Source organism: Aulonocara sp. 'chitande type north' Nkhata Bay, linkage group LG20 (assembly GCF_057382095.1).
Source record: "Aulonocara sp. 'chitande type north' Nkhata Bay isolate Kocher_YH1m ecotype deep benthic linkage group LG20, A_spYH_male_GT1.1, whole genome shotgun sequence".
NCBI lineage: Eukaryota > Metazoa > Chordata > Actinopteri > Cichliformes > Cichlidae > Aulonocara > Aulonocara sp. 'chitande type north' Nkhata Bay.
In genome coordinates this window covers 27,596,323-27,617,318 of record NC_141363.1, presented here as the reverse complement: position 1 = coordinate 27,617,318, position 20,996 = coordinate 27,596,323, and the positions used below count along the sequence as shown (strand labels likewise).

The following is a 20,996-nucleotide window of genomic DNA, read 5'->3' as shown; positions in this document are numbered from 1 at the left end:
TGATTCACTTGTCTGTACTGAATATTGTTATGTGTTATACTATGTAGTGACTTCTGTTGCCCTCTTGGCAAAGACTTTTATACAAATCGTGTAACTCACTAGTACACCAAAGTGACTACAAAGTCATCATGGAAAGAGCTTTTCTTTCAAATCCTTAGTGTTTGGGGAAAACACAAAGGCTTGACATTGTTAGTTCACTCTGCATGTCTGTGGAGTGAACAAAGTGTATAAGATGCAGATTATGAAACTCTAGCTGTAAGTTCTAGTCTATTTCATGAATACAGTTTTATTTCAGGTCTTTCATTAATATTAATATAATTAACACTACTTGGTCCCAACAGTAACTATGACTTGTGTAATATGTGTAGTAGTGCGATTACTCTCATCAATGTGTTTTAGGATGAGTGGTTTGTTTGTAAAAATGTTTCAGAGTAGTTATTATATTCCCTCATTGTCTTTCATTTTCAGAATTATATCAGGCTAGGAGCTTTATACAAGTCATGTAACGTAGAAGTACCCAGTTATTATGGTTACATACTGATATGTGGTGTCTGAAGTTACAGTGTATTTTTTAAATAGAAGAGGCTGAGGGTTGACAGGTACGGTCAAACATATTCTATGTTTTTATTGGCTCGGATTAATATGTCTTACACCTCCTACTGTAAGATTTCTGTCACCATCTTACAATACTTACAGTACATAACAATCCCATTACAAAAAACAGAGGTGACGACTGGCTGACATCTAAATCGACATCCACGACACAAGCAGGGCTTTGAGTAAAATGCCACTGTACGTCATCACTGTCCACAAAAAATAACAACAAAATTCAACACACATATTTTATTTTAATCAGTGAAATACAATAATCAGGTATTACAGTGGACAGGTTACTGTCCTCCAGCTGTGGGAAGAATGATTTTGTTTGTGTCATAGTAGTTCTCCTCTATGAGAGGGCCACCATCGGCCTCGCGCTGCTGAATCAAATGTTCGGCCTCTCTTCTGGCCCACTGCCGCATGCTGGAACACAAAAATACACCAGATATGGACGGTGAGAAAATCAGAATGAAACCTATAATTAAACAATAATTAACTCAAGTTTAGGTGTAAACATTTCATTATTCCACGTAGACCCTCATGAATTCCAGAAAGAATATTCAATTGTGATGTTTTGTCAACAGGACAACTTTCATCCGTCCATGTTAAATCAGAGTTGATGGGTACATTTTTGGATCTTTTCTTTGCATGGTGTCTTGGATCCTCCCCCACCAACCCATCCAGCTCACCACCGGGCAGTCATCAAGTAAGAGCTCACCCTCTCTCTTTACGTGAGTGTCTAGAACACACGCCGCAGATCCAGTGATACAAAAATCAATCAATCAACCTGCGACATAAATGCACAAGTCTCCTGGACAACCTAAGAACACACTCAGATTCAGACATTGTGTTTGTTATGGACAAACTCTGACAACAACAGGAACAAGAACATTTACAAAATCTCCAGCAGAACAAAGACCGATGAGATTTGTCCAGACCGTCTGGATGTTTTAGTGATGTACCATAGACGAGGGCTGTGCCTATATCATATTGTCCACAATAATATCAGTCTATGTTTTTATGCAATATAAAAATGTCATAGTGATGTCATTACTATTGTAAGGTTTTGCATTATTGTTCTCTAGTGTAAAATAGAAACAAACCTGAGCATGTCAGAGAGTAAGAGCCATGTGCCAGCCTACGATGAGCTAGTACCTAAAAATGAAGCTGCCTCAGCTGCCTCCAACAAAGCAGCACTTTGTAAAATATGCAAGAAAACCGTTCACGCTAAAGATGGAAACAAACTTCTTTTTGAGAAAATTACAAAAAAAACAAAAACAAAAAGGCCATCCAGTACAACCCAGCTAAGGAGGAGAGCAGCTGCCGATGCAAACAGTGGGGGAAAATTACTGATCTGGTTACATACATGCTACTTTTAATTTATGCTGTTTGAATGGATATAATGCAAAATCACTAATGCACAATAATGCTGCTCGCACCTTGCTTCAGTAGAGCCACAGTTTAAATTACTGTGTTATTAATGACAATAACTGATTGGAAAAGGGACAATTTCCTTCATGAATTTACAATTACAAACGCTGCTGTCTGCAAGCCTCATGTTATACTTTAAATCCTCTATGTGAGGCAATTCTAAAGAGTTTCGCAAATACTTTCATTCTATTTACATTTTAAAAATATTCCAACTATAAAATTTAAGTTTCTTAATCTCAAGTCACTGTTTAAAAAAAAATAAAGTGTTATTAACTTGATATTCAGTTAGCGTCTGCTGTGCTCCCAAGTATTGCTTATTAATATATTGATAAGCGTTGGTCTTCCTTGGTCTCCTGTGTTCTGAGGGCCTCTGGATGTCTGGAGCCTGGATCTCCTCCATACCTGCTTCATGCCCTGGAGGACGGGGCTGTGGCCCCCCCACACCCTCTAGCAGTCATTACATGAAGGAACCTTTTGAATAAAAGCTAGCTCATGCTCACAGGTGTACACACGGGTGCTCACACACAAACTACGAGACAAGAACACAGATGATCTAAGCAGTTGTATTTTTAACCCAAAAAAATAAATAAAAAAAATACATGAGAACAAAATACTGAGTGTATGCAGGAGGGTGTGAAAAATAACATTTTCACAAAAAGGATGTAGAAAGTGTTTTCACTCACGCTATTCCTCTGCTGCTTTGTATTACACAAACGCGACAAAGATGATGTGAACTGTTAAAAACAGACGAGCCTCGAGTACGGACGCGCTCAAAGGGGCCAGAATGGAATCAGAAAGATTTCAAAGTCCTTTCATGTAACGTGTCAGTGGCAGCTACGCCTCTAACCACAGTCCTAAGAACACAGCTGATCAGGGAGGGGATTCAAAAACAAAAATAAAATCGGCCCTTCGTGATCGCTCAAACAATTACATTTAATGACAGGAAGTTCATTCAACTGGATGTAGTGTTTTCAGGGGGAGATAAACAGAATCAACATTGTGGGGATTTCTTTACCTGGATGATTAACTATGAATCAAGCCATCATGCAAACATAAGTTTATTTCATTTTGTTTGATTACTGAAAGTTTTCCTTTTTATTCGGGCTGGTACAGTTATTGCTTGGTTAGGACATCTTAGTTTCCTCAGCAGGGCAGCATGTGGGGATTAATTGCTACACTTTAGATACTGAGGGTGGCTCATGTTCAAAGCAGCCACTCATTTTGCCCGAATTGTCGATTTTCTTACGTGAATTCCACCTTCATCTTCCTCACTCTCTTATAGGGACTGCACTTCTTCAAGGCTGATGCTAGCAACAGCCTCCTGTGAAACCCACCACAGTGGCTTGTGCATTGTTCACATTTACACACCACTTCAGAAATTTACCCACATTTGGCCAGCGGCAGGTGCCAATTTCCACCCTGGTGAGAAAATGTAAGCGGCTGGCTTAACCACGGCTCAGAAACGACGGCTCACTTTGCAGCATTCATAGTGTTCTTAATCCCAAGGTACTCTGATGAGGCCAAAATGGGGACAATTTCAAGAACTGGTGACTAGTTTGTAGAGCTGGGCCATACCGTTCACGGTAATACTGGTATAATGTCGGGCAACGATAAGAAAATGACATAGATAAATATTTTTGGTCATATCGCCCTGCTCTACTAGTTTGGAGCGTCCTCTGACCATGACGCTTTACCAAAAATAAAAAAATAAAAACATGAAAAAAAGCCAAAACAAAACACACATTTCTCAGGATAATAACTAAAAGAATGTTGTTTAAAGTGTTTGCAGATCTGAGCAGACACCAGTGGACTTTCCAAGTAGGAACTGGTACAAACTGGTAAAGAATTGCACACCACTATACTGAAATATAATCACACTTAATATATCAGTAACATACAAGTGCATACAAATGAACTTGGATATAAGTCTTGGTGGTGCCGACAATTATTGATCATACCTTTACATTGAAAGGACACCTCGCTGCCTTTAGTCTTTTTCTTGGCCATTACTGGGTCAATGGTTCGATGGGCCACAATCAAATCAGGTGTTAAGCTGATTTTATTTTTACTCTAGTAAAACTGAATTATATCCCAAGTTCAACCTATGCTGAGAGGTCAGGGTCAGCAGGGGTTTTGAAATTGTGTGCTGGGAGCCCGCCGTTGTTGGTGGTATGGTGACAGAGAATCCGTGTACACACATAACGCACACACGCGTGGTTTTAGAACACCCACATTTATCCAGTTATTTATTGCAATTCAAGTCCAATAAATAGCTTGAAATGGTACAAAGCGGTGAACTGCCAGAGGTTAAAAAAAAGGGGAAATATCATGTACATTTCAGAATTATACAAAAACGGATTAAAAATTTAATCTGTTCTGCAACAATGGAGCTTGATCAAGCCTTGAAAGCTGGTGCTACTAATTTCTACAGCTGTTCCGACTTTTCTGGATTACTTCCCCCTGTGTCTGCATTAAAGAAGTGTTGCAACACACTGTGGTACCATATGCTCGTCAGCATCAGTTGAACAGTGTTGTACTGCAGAAAGCAGTGTGATGGTACACAAATGGTGAGAAAAAGGTGATTAACAATGGAAGAGAGACAGACCATCATAACACGTATAAATGTCGGTCTGTCCTACAGAGAAACTGAAAAGAAAGTCAAGGTGTCAGTGAGTCCAGTTTCCTTCACCATCCAAAGGCTCAGAAACTGTGACAGGAAGAGGTCTGCAGACCCAAAGACACGACTCAATCAGAGGCCAAGTTAACAGCTGTGTGATAGGCGGCTCACAGGACAACAGCTTCAAGCAGCTTAATAGTGGTCGTAGTATGAAAGTCTCAGTTTCAGCTGTGAAGAGAAGACTTTGAGCTGCAGGTTTGACAGGACGAGTTGCAGCAAGAAAGCCAGACGTCAGAATAAGACAAAGAGGCTTGGCTGGGACATGAAACACCACCATTGGACTACTGAAGAAGAAGGTATTATGGGCTGATGGATCAACATTTGAAATCTTGGGTTCATCACACAGGATCTTTGCGGTGGAGTAGGTGAAGGATGGTTCCACAGTGTGTGGCATCGTCTGTCAAACATGGAGGAGGAAGTGTGATGGTCTGGGGCTGTTTGCTGGATCCAGGGTCGGTGACTTGTACAGCGTGAGAGGCTCCCTGAACCAAAACAGCTACAACAGCATTCTGCAGTGCAATACATCCTACAGCAAGATAATGACCCAAAACACAAGTCCAAGCTGTGCCAGAACTATGTTGGGGAAAAAAGGAAGATGGGAATATGGGAAGAACTTTCTGGAGAATATTTGATTTCCATTGTAGAAAGAATGCAGCCGGTGTGTTCAGCTGTTATATCAGGTGCTACTTTGATGAGTAAAGGTTTAGAATTTTGGTCTATAAACTGATTCCATGACTTGTTTTTTTTTTTTTTAAACTCCAATTACTTATTTGTAGCATGCTTTCATTTCAGAGTGCAATGAGACATTAAACTGAATAATTTTCAATAAAAGAAAAAAGTTGTGGTGTTCTGAAACTTTTGACGAGTAGTGTATATAATCCTATTTTAACTTAGGACAAGACATCTGACATTTTCACTCTGTCCTTTGACAAAGAACCATAGCTAAGTCTAGCCACCATATAAATGAGCTGATATGAAAAGATAAATTGAGAACTCACCCATGGTCGGGTAAATAGTGGATAAAAGTTCCTCCAATGACGAGAACAACTGAAATGCCGAAGAAGAAGCCCACTTTCATATTCCACTCGTCCTCCACTGGATCGCTGGAGAAGCCATGGTATTCCGGATTCTGAAAAAACCCCACAAAAGGGGACCAGTTTAAGTATCCAACATGTTTTCAGTCAGTACTGGAAGGATGATACTGGCCTGTCTACACTTTCTGATATGATTTGTATGTTAACAGAACAACTAAAGTTCTTTGTTTTATTCAGGAGAATCTGACTTAAAACCGCCCTATCTGACTACATCTAGACAAGCCAGAGGAAAGTTGAACCTGAGGAATAAACTGAAGAATTTGCAAACGCTTAAATGTCCCACAGACATTTTCCTGCATTATCAGGTGACCTCTTCTGACAGGGAATAGCTTAAAGCAGCTTTTAAAATCAGTCTAATATTATGGACAGTTTTTGATATTTACACATTTGTGAAATATTAATTGTTTTTCTGATAGGCATATTCGTGTTTTATTTTAAATTAATAGCGGCCTTGTAAGATTCAATGGTTCTCACACAAAATACACTGCTTAAAACAAACAAACAAACAGAAACAAAACGAACACCTGATCAGATCTCACGGGCAGACAAATCATTTCAGAGAACCGACTGAGCCAGAGCAGGCTAGCTGTATGTCTGCGGTAAAAATAGTATTTTTTAATCAATGAATTTTCATTTTTAATCATTGCGATACTATTGTATATTCAGAACTGGTGCGCAATTTAAACTCTCAGCGCACTTGTTGCAAAATAAACCGATCTGACCAATCAGATCGGTTTATTTGGATCTGAAGAACCGCAAAAATCGAGCCTGGTTGGGAAAAAATAAATGCCGTAAATTCGTCCAGTGAAAATACGCGGTCGGCGTGAACGGCTGCATTAATGGGGGTGTCCGAGAATAATTTAAACCACAGAATTGAACGCGTCCGGTGTGTAAAGCCCTTTACTGTGTAAAAATAACATTAGCATGCTGTCCTCAAATCTGATCGAGCAGAACTCACCTTGACATACGGGCTGACCTCACCGTGACCAGAATGCTGGACCTCGGGGTGGAGCTCCGTCACCGCGGTTGAGCCTGTAGCACTGTTCGCTTTAGACTGGGAGACCAACCGGGCTGGTGGATTATAAAGTAACCGGGGCAAAGTCAGCCCAAACCGCGAAATTCGGGTCAACATTTTGCCACTTGTGAAGGATACTGTTAGCCCGGAACCGGAAACTACGGTTTCAACTCTTCTTCTTCTTCTTTTTTTGTTTACGGTTACCAAAAACCGAAACGCTGCATTACCGCCACCAACTGTGATGGAGTGTGGACCGAAATGACACTCGGAAAAAAATGTCAGGCAACATTTACGTGTGTATACACAGTTCCACACATCACTAACCACCTAGCATATCTGCAAGTTCATTAATCTGCTTTAACTATTTTGTTTGCTAAGATTAAAAGAGCGCTAACACAAACTGGCTGATCCATATCATACCCCTACACGCTCCACAGCTCTCCCTGTTCTCCTCTCAGCTCTTGGTTCTTCTCCAGCTTCTCGTGTTCCTTCTTCCTGACGCTGCTGACATTCAGTACAGCTACATCTGTCACTACAGCCTCGTCCTCTGCTTGTTTTTTTTTTTTTTTTTTTTTAATGTTCTTTGATAAATCCCAAGATTAAAACATTTCTTCAGCTTTGATTTTGTCATGTTTTCAACAGTTTTGCATTCATGTTGCTGGACGCAGATCATCTATTTTTCAGTAAAATGCTGACTGTGTGACACTGAAAGGGGAAGAGAGTTGAAATGTAAAAATAATCATAAATGATGAAAAATAAAGGATGGAAATAACAGACAGTAGCTGCAATGACCATTTTTTATTGTTTTAAAATTCCGTTTTACTTGAGCTGTTTGTAAGTTATAACTTTAATCTTCTCAGCAGTTTGCTGATGGACCGACAAAAACAATTACGAGTAGCCTAAAGACCAGATGTATTACGTTTTTATCAGTCTGTGAGTGCCGACAGGCTACCTTTGAACTATCCATGTTCAAGCATAAAATAAGTATTAAAGGTTTATGATCCTGCAAATCTGTCATTGTCATAGGGTCCATGTACATGTTTTCAACCACTGCAAATGTGCTCCTGTATAGTCCTCCACTTGATTTCACTTCAACTCTTTTGTAAGTTACAACTTTGCTCATGTCTACAATTGGCTACAACAACAGGAAGTGAAGCCCACAGACGCGGTGGGCTGATTATTTTGCACACTCCCTCCACTGACAACACTCTCTGCAGGTAGACAGCCAATCGTGATAGCCGACAAGCTACCCCTGCTCAAACATAACATGAGCAATATAAATGATGCTGTTGCCAAAATAATTCACACACCCATCCAAATCATTGAATTCAGGTTTTCCAATCACTTCATTGGCCACAGGTGTATAAAAGCAAGGACCTAAGTCTGCAGACTGCTCCTTGTGACAGAGCAGTACCCTGTTACACGGGATGCCACCTGTGTAACAATTCCAGATCTTAAATTTCCTCATTAAAAATTCCTTAGTCAACTGATACAGGTAATATAACAGTGAAGCAACTGGGAATGACAGCAACACGGAGCTTTTCTGTAGAGTAAATGGATACACACCTGCAAACTTCGCCTGGCCTTCAGATTAGCTCAGCACATACAGAGCTTTATGGAATGGATTTCCATGGCTGAGCAGCTGCATCCAAACCTTAATGCAAACTGTCAGATGCACCTTTGTTCCAGTCAAAGGAACTCTTAATGCGTCAGTATACCAAGGCATTTTGGACAATTTCATGCTCTCACCTTTGTAGGAACAGTTTGGAGATGGCCCCTCCTGTGCCAACATGACTGTGCATCAATGTACAAATCAAAGTCAAAGACATATATGAGGGAGTTTGTTCTGGCTAGTCAAGCTCTTCCACGCCAGAGTCCTGGCCTCAACTCGACAGAACACCTTTGGGATGAATAGGCCAGGCCTTCTGGTCCAATGTCAGTGTCCGATTTCATAAATGTGCTTTCGGAAGAATGGTCAGAATTGACATAATTAAACTCTTAAACGTTGTAGAAAGCCTTCCAAGAAGAGCTGATGCTGTTACAGCTGCAACGGATGTGCTGACATCGAATTCAACCCTACTGTGTCTACAACTCAACTTTGTCATCAGATGGTGGGTGTGAAGCAGAATTTATAATCAGGCGTGAACCTCATGTGTGCATCAGTTAGACTAACTTCTTAAAATGCTTAATTGCTTTAAATGAATTAACAAAGAAGTACTAGATCCACCCAAGTAAAATTAAAATTGAGGCAGTTTTGAGAACAGGATTGTATTTCAAATTCTACACTTGGACTTTTGTAGCCTTCATGAATCAGTTCAAAACAATCATCCTCCATGCAATCAGCTGCACTGAATATTTATTTGTGTCCAATATACAATCAGTAACATTGTGTTTTAACTTTTGTTTACATAGATAACTTGAGATAAATCTTTTTAAATAAATGTACATATTGCTAGCTCACAGTCCAGTGAGTACAGTTACTTCAGATTGGTTTATTTTGATATTAAATACTGACATACAAAAGGAGGCAAAACAGAACCCCAGAATCAGAACCATACGAGCTTCTCCAACGATATCAGTCACTTCAAATTCTGTTTAAACAGAAACAGTCCTCAGAAGGTAATTCTCAAATAAGCGTTACTTTTGCATGAGTACTGTGTTTGCAGAATACCTATCCCTTAAAAAGTAAGAATAGGTAAGGTAAACCATGCTAAGAAGAAGAATGTTTTAAGATCTACTCCCAAAATTTGTAGTTGTGCCTTCATATCCCTAACAGATGGCACACAACTGAGCTGAGGTCTGGAACGTCGAGCATGTGGTCTAAGGATGGATTCATGTGACCGGGGCCAAAACCCATCCAGAGTAAGCATTTCTCCAGCTGCCCAGCTTATTGACAGTGTCATGGCCTAAAACATAAATATGTATTTTGCTTCCCTTCACCTATGTTGACCTGGTAAAAAATAAGACCAGAATATCATCACCACCTTTTATAACCACAGCATGAGCATAACTGCTTTGACACAAACAATAACAGAAAATGATGAATGTAAGCTTTGTTAAAGTGGAGTTTATATCAGAGCTAGCACAATGCAAGCTTTGATTTCACAGGCACATATCTAATGTGATCAATAAATCTGTGAATCAACTCAAAAAAAACCAAAACAACAAAATAGGGCCAATCCTCCTGGGCGTGTCCTGACAGCTTTCAGCTGCTTTTTGATTGATTGCTGTTAGTCGCGTTCACTCTGTGAGATCTTAGTTTCCCTCCAAAAAGAAGATGCGAGCTGTACATTCATAAAACACTGTCTTTGGAAAAGAGCAATGAGCAAAGTGCTAAAATTAAACATTACTCAATAAACACATTTACAGTGTGCAGTACTTACTTTACTACTGATGTAGTTTTAATTTGTGACCCCAGCACAAGGTCTCTTAATAAAAAGGCATTTGTACAAAGTAGACTGAAACCACACTGATGTTCACAGCATGGCAGCCAGTTTTTGTCCTGGGCTAACATGTTTTAAAGAGACGTCACAGCTGTTTGTTTTAACAGCGGCTTAGCAGAGGTTGGATCAGAGACAGCGGCCCCATCTCAGTTTCAACATCAGAACCTACGCCTTCATACTGTCTGCTCCAGTATAGGGTAGGTTGTGGTTATGGTGAGCTAGTCTTACAACTCCAAGATGAATTAGAAAGAACTAGAAATTGACTGGAAAACGTCTAAAGAGCAGAGACTGGACCATACGCAGCAGCTATATGTTTGTAATAAGTAAACCAGTTCATCTGGACCATAGCTACTCTATGAGGAACTACTGGCCAATAAGTATGCAGCTATGGTCGTGTTATGTGTCAAATATTGCCAAGTATGTTTTCAATTCAATATTATTTGTATGGCACCAGTTCACAACTAGTTGCCTCAAGTGAGTGTTTTAGAGGACAACCTACTTTCAACAGGAAGCAATTTCAGGCAGAAATGAGTCCTGGATGGTGTACCATGTGCTCCCGAGCACAGTGAATGTCACTGCAAATGCCTTTCTGCATGTTTGCTTTGAAGATACAAAGAAATGAAACAACATGCCAACTAAATAGTCAGCGAGTGGCTCCTTGTTCACACACACACACACTTATTTAAAATATCCAAACTAAAAGAATTTAGATTATCGGATTAAATTATTGGGGTCACAGGGTCACATCCCTATCGAGCATGTTATTTTATGAGTAACAAGTCACACTTGAGGTTATTTTTTTTAAAAAAACAATAAACAAGCAAACAAACAAACAAACAAAAAACAAAACAAAACATACAAATTCTGCAATTATTCAGTGGTTCGTGCACTCGGGATGAGTGAAAGCAAAGACTTGACTCATGAGTTCAAGAAACCACCATCCCATTATGTTTTTAAATAATTGAACTCCCGTGTTTTAATTAACATACTTCCATGGCTTCCTGGAGAGGAAATCAGATTGTAAACAAACATGATAAAAGTGGCAACACGGGTTAAATGCACCAAGTGTATGATTCAGACAGGCTCAGGGTCAAATATCAGATCCCCAAATTACTGAGCTTCAAGAATCAGCAACCCCAATGGAAAAAAGGCTTCTTAGGTTCTTTATCCCGACTTCCAGAGAACAAGCAAGAAAAATGAAAAATATTACACTGACCTTAAGGAATATATGTATTTAATTAGAGACAGAATTGAAAGAGCTGAATCCACTAAGCAGTCCGGAAAAGGAGGCCAGTGATGTACAACAGAATCAGGAACTGGTGGAAAAGGAATTTTGAGCTATCAGAGAAGGAATGGTGTTTGCCAAATTATAGGTTGAGTTTGGAGATGACAACTGTGGAGATGCTAAAGGGCTGTAAATGGGCTTAGCAGAGATGGCTGAAGAAGGGGAGTGCTGAGTAGCAGTAGCTGTTGTTGGAGAGTCTGAGCTAACCTCATCCCCTTCTTCTGAGTCCCACACCTCACTTTGCAAGTACTCTGCAAACAGGGCCTTGGCTCTTTGCAGCACTCTGCTCAGGTTGTGGCGTCGCACAAGGCGATCAAAGTGCATGGCTAGCTCATTGTAATCCAAACTGTTCTTGATGATATGGTCTCTGTGCTCCAACAGGATGGACAAGCACAGGAACAGCATGAACGGGTTGCCTTTACCAAACTCTTGAGGAGGTGGCAAGGAGCACGGCTTGATGCCAGTGGTCTCGGCTTTTAGAGAACTGGGCGTATTAGCAGCGCTGCTGGGGGATTTGTTGCCAGGTGAGAGGAGACTGTTTGAGTACAACCTGGAACCAGACAAAGATGTTCCTCTTCCAAAGGACAAAATGGGTGAAGACAGCAGGGATCTGTTTTGAGCAGTAGAAAGAGAGCTGACGGATGTCCGTGCAGTGGGGGTTGTGGGTGAACTGATGCGTGTACTGCTGGGCAACTGAGTAGAAGAAGCTGACACGTTTAGGCCAGCTCTTGGTAAGGCCTCACTTTCGTTGCTCACGTATGGTGATGTGGACTTTGGAGGAGAGTCTGGAGAAACACCAGGCCAACTCGATGGTGACAATGAAGACATGGGAGAGACAGAGGAGCCAGTTTTCCAGACGGGTTGGCTGCTTGGGAAAAGAGGTGGAGAAACATCATTATCAAAATTTTTAAACAGTGGTGTTTGCTCTCCCGTGTCCTCCTCAGTGTCAGTTGTGGATTGGCGCCTCGGGATGCTCGTTATCGACTCTGAAACCACTGCACCCTGTTGACATGGAGGATGCTGTTCAACCTCCTCCATATCAAAGCTGTCTTCATTTCGGGCAGTATAATATTTAAACTCCCCAAAACTAGTCTGCCTCTCGAAGGGAGCACCTTTCAAATCTGTCTTTGCCATGGTTACCTGAGGGATATCACACTCGTCACCCACGTTTGCTTTGTCCGAGCTCACGCTTTGCCTGTCCATTTCATCAGCGATGGCATTTATGTTCATGTCTGCTTCTTCTCTTGAAGGTCGCAGCATGTGCCGTCGACGCTGCTTCTCTTTTTGTTCCTTATCTTGAAAGTAGTCCTCAACCGTCTTGTCCTCAAAGTTGCTGAACATTGTTTCGTCGGCTTCCAGAGGTGGCCCCAGAAGCTCCACTTCAGTTTCAGGAGGATCTGGGGGCAGAGAGCTCCAAGTAACTTCCAGCATCCTTAGAGCATCATCAAACGCAAACTCTCGTTTAAGCTCCAGAAGAAGCCAACGGTAGCAGAAGAAGAGGTCGTCAGCTCCTCGGGACACTAGGTAAGAGTAGAATTCAGGATCGGAGTACTGCAGGAGGAGCTTCAGATGCTGGAACTTAACAGACATGAGCTGCCCGTCTGGCCGGAAGTTTCCTTCTAAGCGTTTCATGATGCCACAAAAGCAAATGAAGGCGTGTGCCTCGTTGTCCATTACTGCAAGTATTGGGGAGGCAATGTCACTCATGCCTTGACAGTAAGAGATCTGGAAAAACAACACAATGGCAAAACGTTACAAAAGATGACAGTTTGCACAAAGAACACATTTCTATATCACGTTATATGTCATGTCACAATCATCAAATGTATCATTTAAGACTGTGGTCTTTCTTCCTTAAAACAGCCGACATTAAAATACTTTTAAAGGAATCAAAACTGGATTGCTTTGAGCAAACCATTAGAAAAGCTAAAGTCATGCAAATCAGTCTTTTCTTAAAGAAAAATATCAGCCTTGTTATTTTGTCTTGGTTTGTTCCTTTTCTTCTCATACGTGCCGTCACTATCAGACAGTAATCTCTGTAACGGGCAGAAAATTGTGATTTTCCTTTGATGAAAAACTTCTCTGAGGCATTGTAGGAGATGGAGTTATTTAGTTAATGAACTTTAACAGTGACAAAATAGGTTTTAGATGAAAAACAGCAAAGGTAAGACAAAATTCATGCTACTATTTTTCAAACTCGAAGCGTGGTCTGGTTTTCTTTTGCTGCTGGTTCAGTGAATTTTGGTCGGAGCGTGATGAAACTTGCAGTTTTGGAATCTGCGAGATGCCGGCTTTCAATGTTACATACTTGTCTGCGACTCTGCAAACAGGGAATCCGTGCTTTGTGTTTATGTCATTTGTGTTTACATGCTCTTCTATTTGTTTGTTGAGCTTTTAGCCAAGATTCTGGCGTTTCTGTGGATACAGAGGGTTAAGAGATTCAGACTGCAGGAGAAGATTTGCGTTCCAGATAATGCGCCAATACAAACCTGTGGATGAGTGATGGCAAATGTGGTGAGTAGATCTGTGAGGGCAGTCAAATGGGGACTATCCTCAGAGCCTGCATAGTATGGATGAGCTCGATCCGTCCTCAGGACGTCTTTGAGAACATTTCCACGGATAAATTCAAGGTCCTCATGACTAACCCGGGTTGTCCACTCTCTCTTTAGCTGGTCATACTCTCTCGTCTTCCTCTTCATGTAGTCCATTCTCTCCTGTCCGCTAAGTCCATCTGGATAGACATTCAGGAGGTAACGCCAAACCACCTAACCCAACAGAGGACAACAGAGGAGTTAATCCTTGAGAAATGTAAGTCATAAAATACAAATTCTATAATTGCACATATATGTTCTTAATTGTCCTTCAAGTTCCATCTTTTCATCCAAAAATCGCAAATGACTGAACGTATCAGTTCAAATCTGGTTGCAAGCTGGCTGACTGTTAAAACTCTCAGCCAAGAGGGAGAGCTAGGATAGCAGGATAGCTAGAATTAGCACGAGAATTTGTTCAGTTTAAATAATAACCAGAAATAATAACCAGATTATTTTGTTTAGAGCGTACAAGGTGCTCATATACAATATTAATCAAACACAGGTGCTAAACCTTCCGCAGCGACGGCTCCACACCCCCATGGTAGATTCGCAGTCTGAGTTCCTCAGGCCGGGTCAACTGTCCCTGTCCGTTAAGGTAACTGTGAAACTCAGCGTCACTTAGAGGGGGCTTGAAAGGCTTGATCTCCTCCCCATAAGACCAGCTGAAGGCCTGCTGGACCTTCGACAGGGTCCGGCCCACCTAAACAGAATAGAAACAGGTGCATCAGCAAAAACGTGGCTCAGAGAGTGTGGTTAGGTTAAACAGAGTGAGGAAAGGTAAAGGAACCTGGGACAGTAGAGACTGGGTGAAGGGAAGAGCTGCAGATGCCAAGGATCTAGTCTTCTCTGTGAGAAGCTGCTCAGAGCCAATCACGTCTTTGGGGCTTATGATGTCCCAGTCTTCCAAAACAGGGCCTGCAGTGAAATAATGACAAGCAGATTTAACAGCAACAGTGTTTTAGTCCTTCCTGTGTCACGTTTTGATGCCTGGTTTCAATCTGAAAGAGGTATTCTTTGTTGTAATCATTTCTCTTCTGCAAACAGACTTTTAAAAGTTTGGATGTGATGGGTAACAAAATGTTCTACCACAGACTGTCGTTTTGATCTTTAAAATTTATATTATTTACATCATAAATTAGAAATCTATAACATTTTTGCTTTCAGTCTTGATTTAAGTTGCTGGTGTTCTTACTGTCCTCAGAAGGTTTTATATCCATCTTGAGCTGCAGAAATGGTCTGGCTGCACTGACAAACGCAACATCCAAATCCCAGTCAGAGACCAGAGACATATACATTTCAGCCCCGCTGCGGTCGCGAGACAGGTAACCAACGCTGAAATTTCTCTTCCTAATTCAAGAAAGATATTTAAACAATGTTAGATAAATTCTTTGGGCACTTCTCTGTTTATAAGTCTGTTTGGCCATTCTGACTATTCTTACCCATTCAAATCAAAGGCTCTGATAAGTATGTGCTGCAAAACCTCCAGCGATGTTATTTGGGGATCAACAGCAAAGGAGCGAAACTCCACAGGAAGTGCCCCATCACATTTCTGGGAAAAAATAAATAAATAAATAAAAATCATATTACAATCTCATCACTGACAAACAAGTAAACATACAAACATTCTTGGTGTGGTTAAACCATGGTAGGAGAATAAGAGATACAAACCAAGTCAATGGGATACTATACCACCCTATAATAAAATAAAAAACAATGCATTGTTACTAGACCATAACTGTAAAATAATTATAAAACAAAAAACATAATAATTCGTCTATTTGAATGTAAAGCATACAAAACACATAAAATTAATGGAATAATGCTCCACATCATCCTCTGTTGTTGGGGGGTGGGGGGTTGCCTAGGGGGTGCTACAGTCTCTCAGGGCAAATTTGTCCTGGATGAGGGGCCAGACAAAGCACGATTAAGTCGACCCCTATGAAAAGAATAGAAATCAAGGGACTGTTTATTCTATCTGCAAAAGGGTTACTGGGGTCTCACCCTGAAACCAGGCCTGGAGAGGGAGCTCAAAGGTGAGCGTCTGGGGGGGTCGGGCCTTATGCCATCTGTGCTGGCAGGCACAGCCCAAAGAAGCGTCATGGGACCACACTCATGGAATGTAACCTCTGTGGTGAATAAGAAGCCTGAGGTTAACAGATACATAAAGCTACAGTAGCCTCACTTCAATGCACAGCTTGGGGCTGGACTCTGTTCCGGTCTCAGTGACAGGTGGTAGGCAGGTATGGGTATTCTTGTATTCTCTCACCTTGCTGCCAGTATGCTGGGGTTTTTGCTGGTGGATGAGATGATTGCTTCCCTGCACCTTTGGGTCGGGGAATGGGTCCTGACTGTCATCTGTGCTTATGCACCAATGGACAGTTCAGACTAGCCAGCCTTCTTGGGGTCACTGAGTGGGATGCTTTAGGGTGATCCATCTAGTGTTTCTGTCATTCTACTGGAAAACTTCAACGCTCACATGGGAAAAACAGTGTTTGCAGATGATGTGGCCTTGGTGGTTGCCTCCAGCTTGCACTAAAGCAGTTCGGAGCCAAGTGTAAAGCAGCGGGAATGAGAACAAGCACCTCCAAATCTGAGGTTGTGGTCCTCAGCTGGAAAAGGAGCACGACCAGTTGAGGTGGTTTGGGTATCTGATTAGGATGCCTCCTCGGCGCCTTCTGGGTGAGGTGTTCTGGGCACGGCCCACCAGACGGAGGCACCGAGGCAAACCCAAGACATGCTGGAGAGATTACATCAATCTCCTTACCATGTGTGGAGGGTTTCAACCCAAATCCACCACCTTGAGACTGTACACTAAGCGGAAGGAAGGAGGCAGAGGGCAAGTGAGTGTCTGAACCACCGTCCAGGATGAGACAACAAACATCCATGAGTACATCAGGAAGTTGGCCACAACTGACTGTGTGCTTAGTGAACAGCTCAGGCAGCAGAAACCTAAGAAAGAAGTGGAGCAAGAAGAACCATCATGAAGGAAAGGCCCCTGTATGTACCACCGGCAGATAGACGAAGTGGCTGGAAATCCTACCAGTGGCTGGACAAAGCTGGAGTGACAGCACATAGACACTAATCATGGCAGCACAGGAACAAGAACTGAGCACATAGAGGCTGGGGTCTGTCACACCAGACAAGACCCCAGGTGCAGGCTGTGTAAAGATGCCCCTGAGACAATCCAGCACATAACAGCAGGGTGTAAGATGCTAGCAGGCAGGGCATACATGGAACGCCATAACCAAGTGGCCGGCATAGTGTACAGAAACATCTGTATGTCCTGGACGTCACGAGGTCAAAATTGGATACGCCCCCTAGGGTGGTTGAGCATGACCGAGTTAAGATTCTGTGGGACTTTCAGATACAGGCGGATAAACTGGTGATGGCTGACCAACCGGATACAGTAGTGGTGTCCAGCAGAGCGCAGTACTAGGAACAGCAAAGATACCGTGCAGGACCCTTGAGCTCCCAAGACTCTGGTAGAGGACTCGAGCTTGAAGGATGAAGGGATTTTTTTTCTGGTTTTTATATCAATCAACATTATTATTTGGTTCAATATTTGAATACATTTTGTTCAAATGTGCATTCGAATATTAAACCTTTTTGATATCTGATAATGTGATAGAAATAATGTGTAGAAACTAGCTTTTTAGTTTCTACACATTCTACCCTACTTTTATTTATGCAACTATAACAGTATTATGAATTTCTTTTGTGTCACAAAAAGGCCATTAATTTAACAGTATAATTAAATGATGCAGGGTATACAGTGTACATTTCTTTCCTCTGCATGAAGTTTGTCATATTATGACCTTTAAACTTTGAAGTATTGTGCAACATACAGCAAAAAGGTTCGTAACATTATAAGCTGTTATGTCTTTGATGCAGATAACAATTGACACAACAAAAATGCTGGTGCACCTGTCCTGCCACGGCATCCCCGGCAGACTTCCCACTGGGCTCTCCAAATCACGGACAAAGAGTTTCCCTCATTCTTGATTTTTAGTTCACAAACACTTCTTCTAATGACCAGCTACTCCTGAAATTTTGGAGTTTTAGCTCTTTATGCAGTGAAGGTACAGGAGGATAAAAATGATTATCGGGCAAAAGGTCGTCGGTTTGTTAAAATAATCTCATAAAGTGAGAACAATAAATGTATCATTTTCTGTTTGTAACGACAGTCATCTTTCAGTTTTGCACTAAAGTAAACATCGCTACTTCCACGTCTCGCTGTTTGTAATGGAGGCGGAGTCAACCGGACGTGCTCCCGACGAAGGGGAAACAACACCGCCGGGGATACCTACAGGCACAATACGCACACATTTTCTGGGCAGGCAAGTGACGTCAGCTCACCTCTGTGACAGCCCGATGTTTGCATTGGATATTGTCAACGTGTTATGACCGATAACCGTGTCAGGTGTACATTACAGGTTTACTCAGTGTAAACTGACAGGGACAATGACTGATCGGCATCGAGAAGAAGCAAATAAATAGAAGAGGCCCCCTCTGTTATGGCACACTGCTAAACATCCAGTTTACGGAGTGCATATTTTCGATGTTTAACATTAACGCGGGAGCGTGTCTGTCTAAACAGCCAATTTAACCTATGAGATAATATGATTGCTCGCTGTTAGCAGTCTTTGGCAGCCTATGTGGAAGTCAAAGAAACCATCATTCTCCCACCTTGACTTTGACACGAACAACACCCCTCTCCTCCTCGCCTTCCATCGTAAAGACTCCGTTTCGGAAAAGGATGGTTCGACCGAGCTTTGTCTGCTGTTTGTTTGCTTTTCTATCCTGACATGATGGAAGTGGCTCCAGCCGAGTTCCTATGCTTGACGATATTCTGCTGATTCTTTTTCTTCTTCTTTGTATTCATTGGCTGTTGACAAACAACGAATTGGTGCATTACCGCCACCAACTGGTATGGAGTCTTCTTCTTCTTCTTTGTGTTTAACGGCGGTTGGCAACCAACGTAAAGGAGCATTACCGCCTCCTACTGTTCCGGAGTATGGGTCAGACAGTGAGTTTACAATTTGTATCAAAACAAAAACAAAAACAAAAAAACCCTACACTCTTTCATAAACACCTATATCCTTCAGAAACCCCACCAGTTCCCTCGCCTGTGCCCTACTACCCTCCAACACACTCTTTAGATTAAATTCCCCAATTCCTCGCTCCGTCAACCTATTCTGCAGAACTGTCCTCTCCACATCATAACCCTTGCACCGCAGTATTACATGCTCTACTGTCTCCACCTCCTCCTGGCACACTCCACAAAGCCCCGTCTCATGTTCTCCTATCATCTGTAGTGTTTTATTTAATGCACAATGTCCTAGTCTAAGCCTGGTAATGACCACCTCATCTCTCCTATTACCCCTATACAACCTACTCTCTGCCACCTCCTTCTTAAGATGATACAATTGTCTGCCCTTACTTCCCGAGTCCCACCGCGTCTGCCACTCCTTAACAACCTGCCTCCAAACAATAGCTTTTGCTTCAGATCCACTGCTTGTAATTGCCATCTCAGTCCTATTTTTAGTCAACGCTCTTTTTTTCCAACCTATCCACCTTTTCATTTCCACTGATCCCTACATGAGCTGGCACCCAAAGAAAGTGAATATTGCCACCACAACACCTTATCCTTCTTATAGTCTCCAGAATAGCATACAGCATGCCCTGCCTTGTCTTCGAACAAAATGATTGTAGACTTGAAAGAACAGCTGCCGAGTCAGAGCACACTACCACCTGCCTGATTTTTGAACACTCAAAACTGGTATGGAGTATGCACCGGAATATCATATAAATGCATTTGTCTAAGATAATAAAATATTGCTGATAACTTTTACTTCCTGAGTTATTTCTAAGTAAACCGATGTGGGGGGTTTCATGGCCAGAGAGGAACTTAGGGAGAGTAATGAAGTACACAGCGTGTGAAAAACGGTCAGTTGTGAGAACGACAGTGTTACCTGCAGATGGAGGCAGTCAGGTAGCAAAATCCAGTGCAATATGGGACCAGTGGCACTTCCAGGTATGATGCAGCAGACCAACTGGGAGAGTGGGAGAAGTTTTGTTTTGAAGACAGGTGGCAGACAGCCACTCAGACGTCTCTGAGACTTTTGTTTGTCTAAGGATTCACATTATGGGTAAATGTTGCTACAATGTTGTCTGTATATGACAACATTGTAGCAACTTGAACTTTGGCTGGATGACAGGTGAATTTTGACATGCGTGGCCAATGTATATTCTAAGACTGGACAACTGAAGCAACATAAAAGACATAGAGAAGCCGAGGCAGCGCTGAAGATGTTTTCAAGTGGTTAGCTCTGGCCAATCCAGAACTGCTTGGACCTTAGCTGGGTTGGCTCTGATTTGACTCTTCTCAGAGCTGTAGCCAAGGATGGAAACATTGTCAGCATGAAATTGACACATGCTACCTTTACGCATCTAACTTGTTTTCTAGGAACTGCTGGAGGACTCAACAAAGATGGGACTGAATAACACTGAAGAAGATGCTCAGTGTTATTCAGAAACACTGCTTTCAGCTCAGTTTCATTTTTATTTATACAGCACCAAATCACAACAACAGTCGCCAAAAGGTGCTTTGTATTGTAAGGTAGACCCTACAGTAATACAACAGAGAACCCAACAATCATATGACTTCCTGTTAGCAACTGCTTTGGTGACAGTCATATTTTTTTTTCATTCACTGCAATCTCCCCACATGAGTTTTATTAATTTATTCTGGTCTGTGTGTACATGCAACCTCAAGCCCAGTGCTTGTTTGCTCAGCAAATGCTGTGTGGAGCAGAGAAACAGGGACTCCTTAGTCATTGTTCTTGGTGATTTGACTCAGGGAA

General features: G+C 41.8%; 2 protein-coding genes across 3 annotated transcripts; both read right to left on the bottom strand.

The window, feature by feature from the left end:
• Positions 1-600: 600 nt before the first annotated feature.
• On the bottom strand, positions 601-6,990 carry ndufb11 (NADH:ubiquinone oxidoreductase subunit B11). The gene is made up of 3 exons (XM_086277895.1): positions 6,758-6,990; positions 5,704-5,834; positions 601-1,020 (listed from the first exon to the last, which is right to left on the bottom strand). The coding sequence occupies exons 1-3, from the start codon at positions 6,929-6,931 to the stop codon at positions 891-893; spliced, it is 435 nt and encodes a 144-aa protein (XP_086134021.1). The 5' UTR covers positions 6,932-6,990; the 3' UTR covers positions 601-890.
• A 2,133-nt stretch (positions 6,991-9,123) lies between these two features.
• Positions 9,124-19,328, bottom strand: tbc1d25 (TBC1 domain family, member 25). Of its 2 annotated transcripts, XM_086277735.1 has the most exons (8): positions 18,820-19,328; positions 16,135-16,259; positions 15,573-15,826; positions 15,326-15,480; positions 14,921-15,048; positions 14,645-14,833; positions 14,032-14,307; positions 9,124-13,267 (listed from the first exon to the last, which is right to left on the bottom strand). In XM_086277735.1, the coding sequence occupies exons 3-8, from the start codon at positions 15,713-15,715 to the stop codon at positions 11,567-11,569; spliced, it is 2,592 nt and encodes an 863-aa protein (XP_086133861.1). In that variant the 5' UTR covers positions 15,716-15,826; positions 16,135-16,259; positions 18,820-19,328; the 3' UTR covers positions 9,124-11,566. The 2 variants fall into 2 exon arrangements, with proteins under 2 accessions (XP_086133861.1, XP_086133860.1); XM_086277734.1 differs by lacking the exon at positions 16,135-16,259 and having other exon boundaries at positions 15,573-15,682.
• Positions 19,329-20,996: the final 1,668 nt, after the last annotated feature.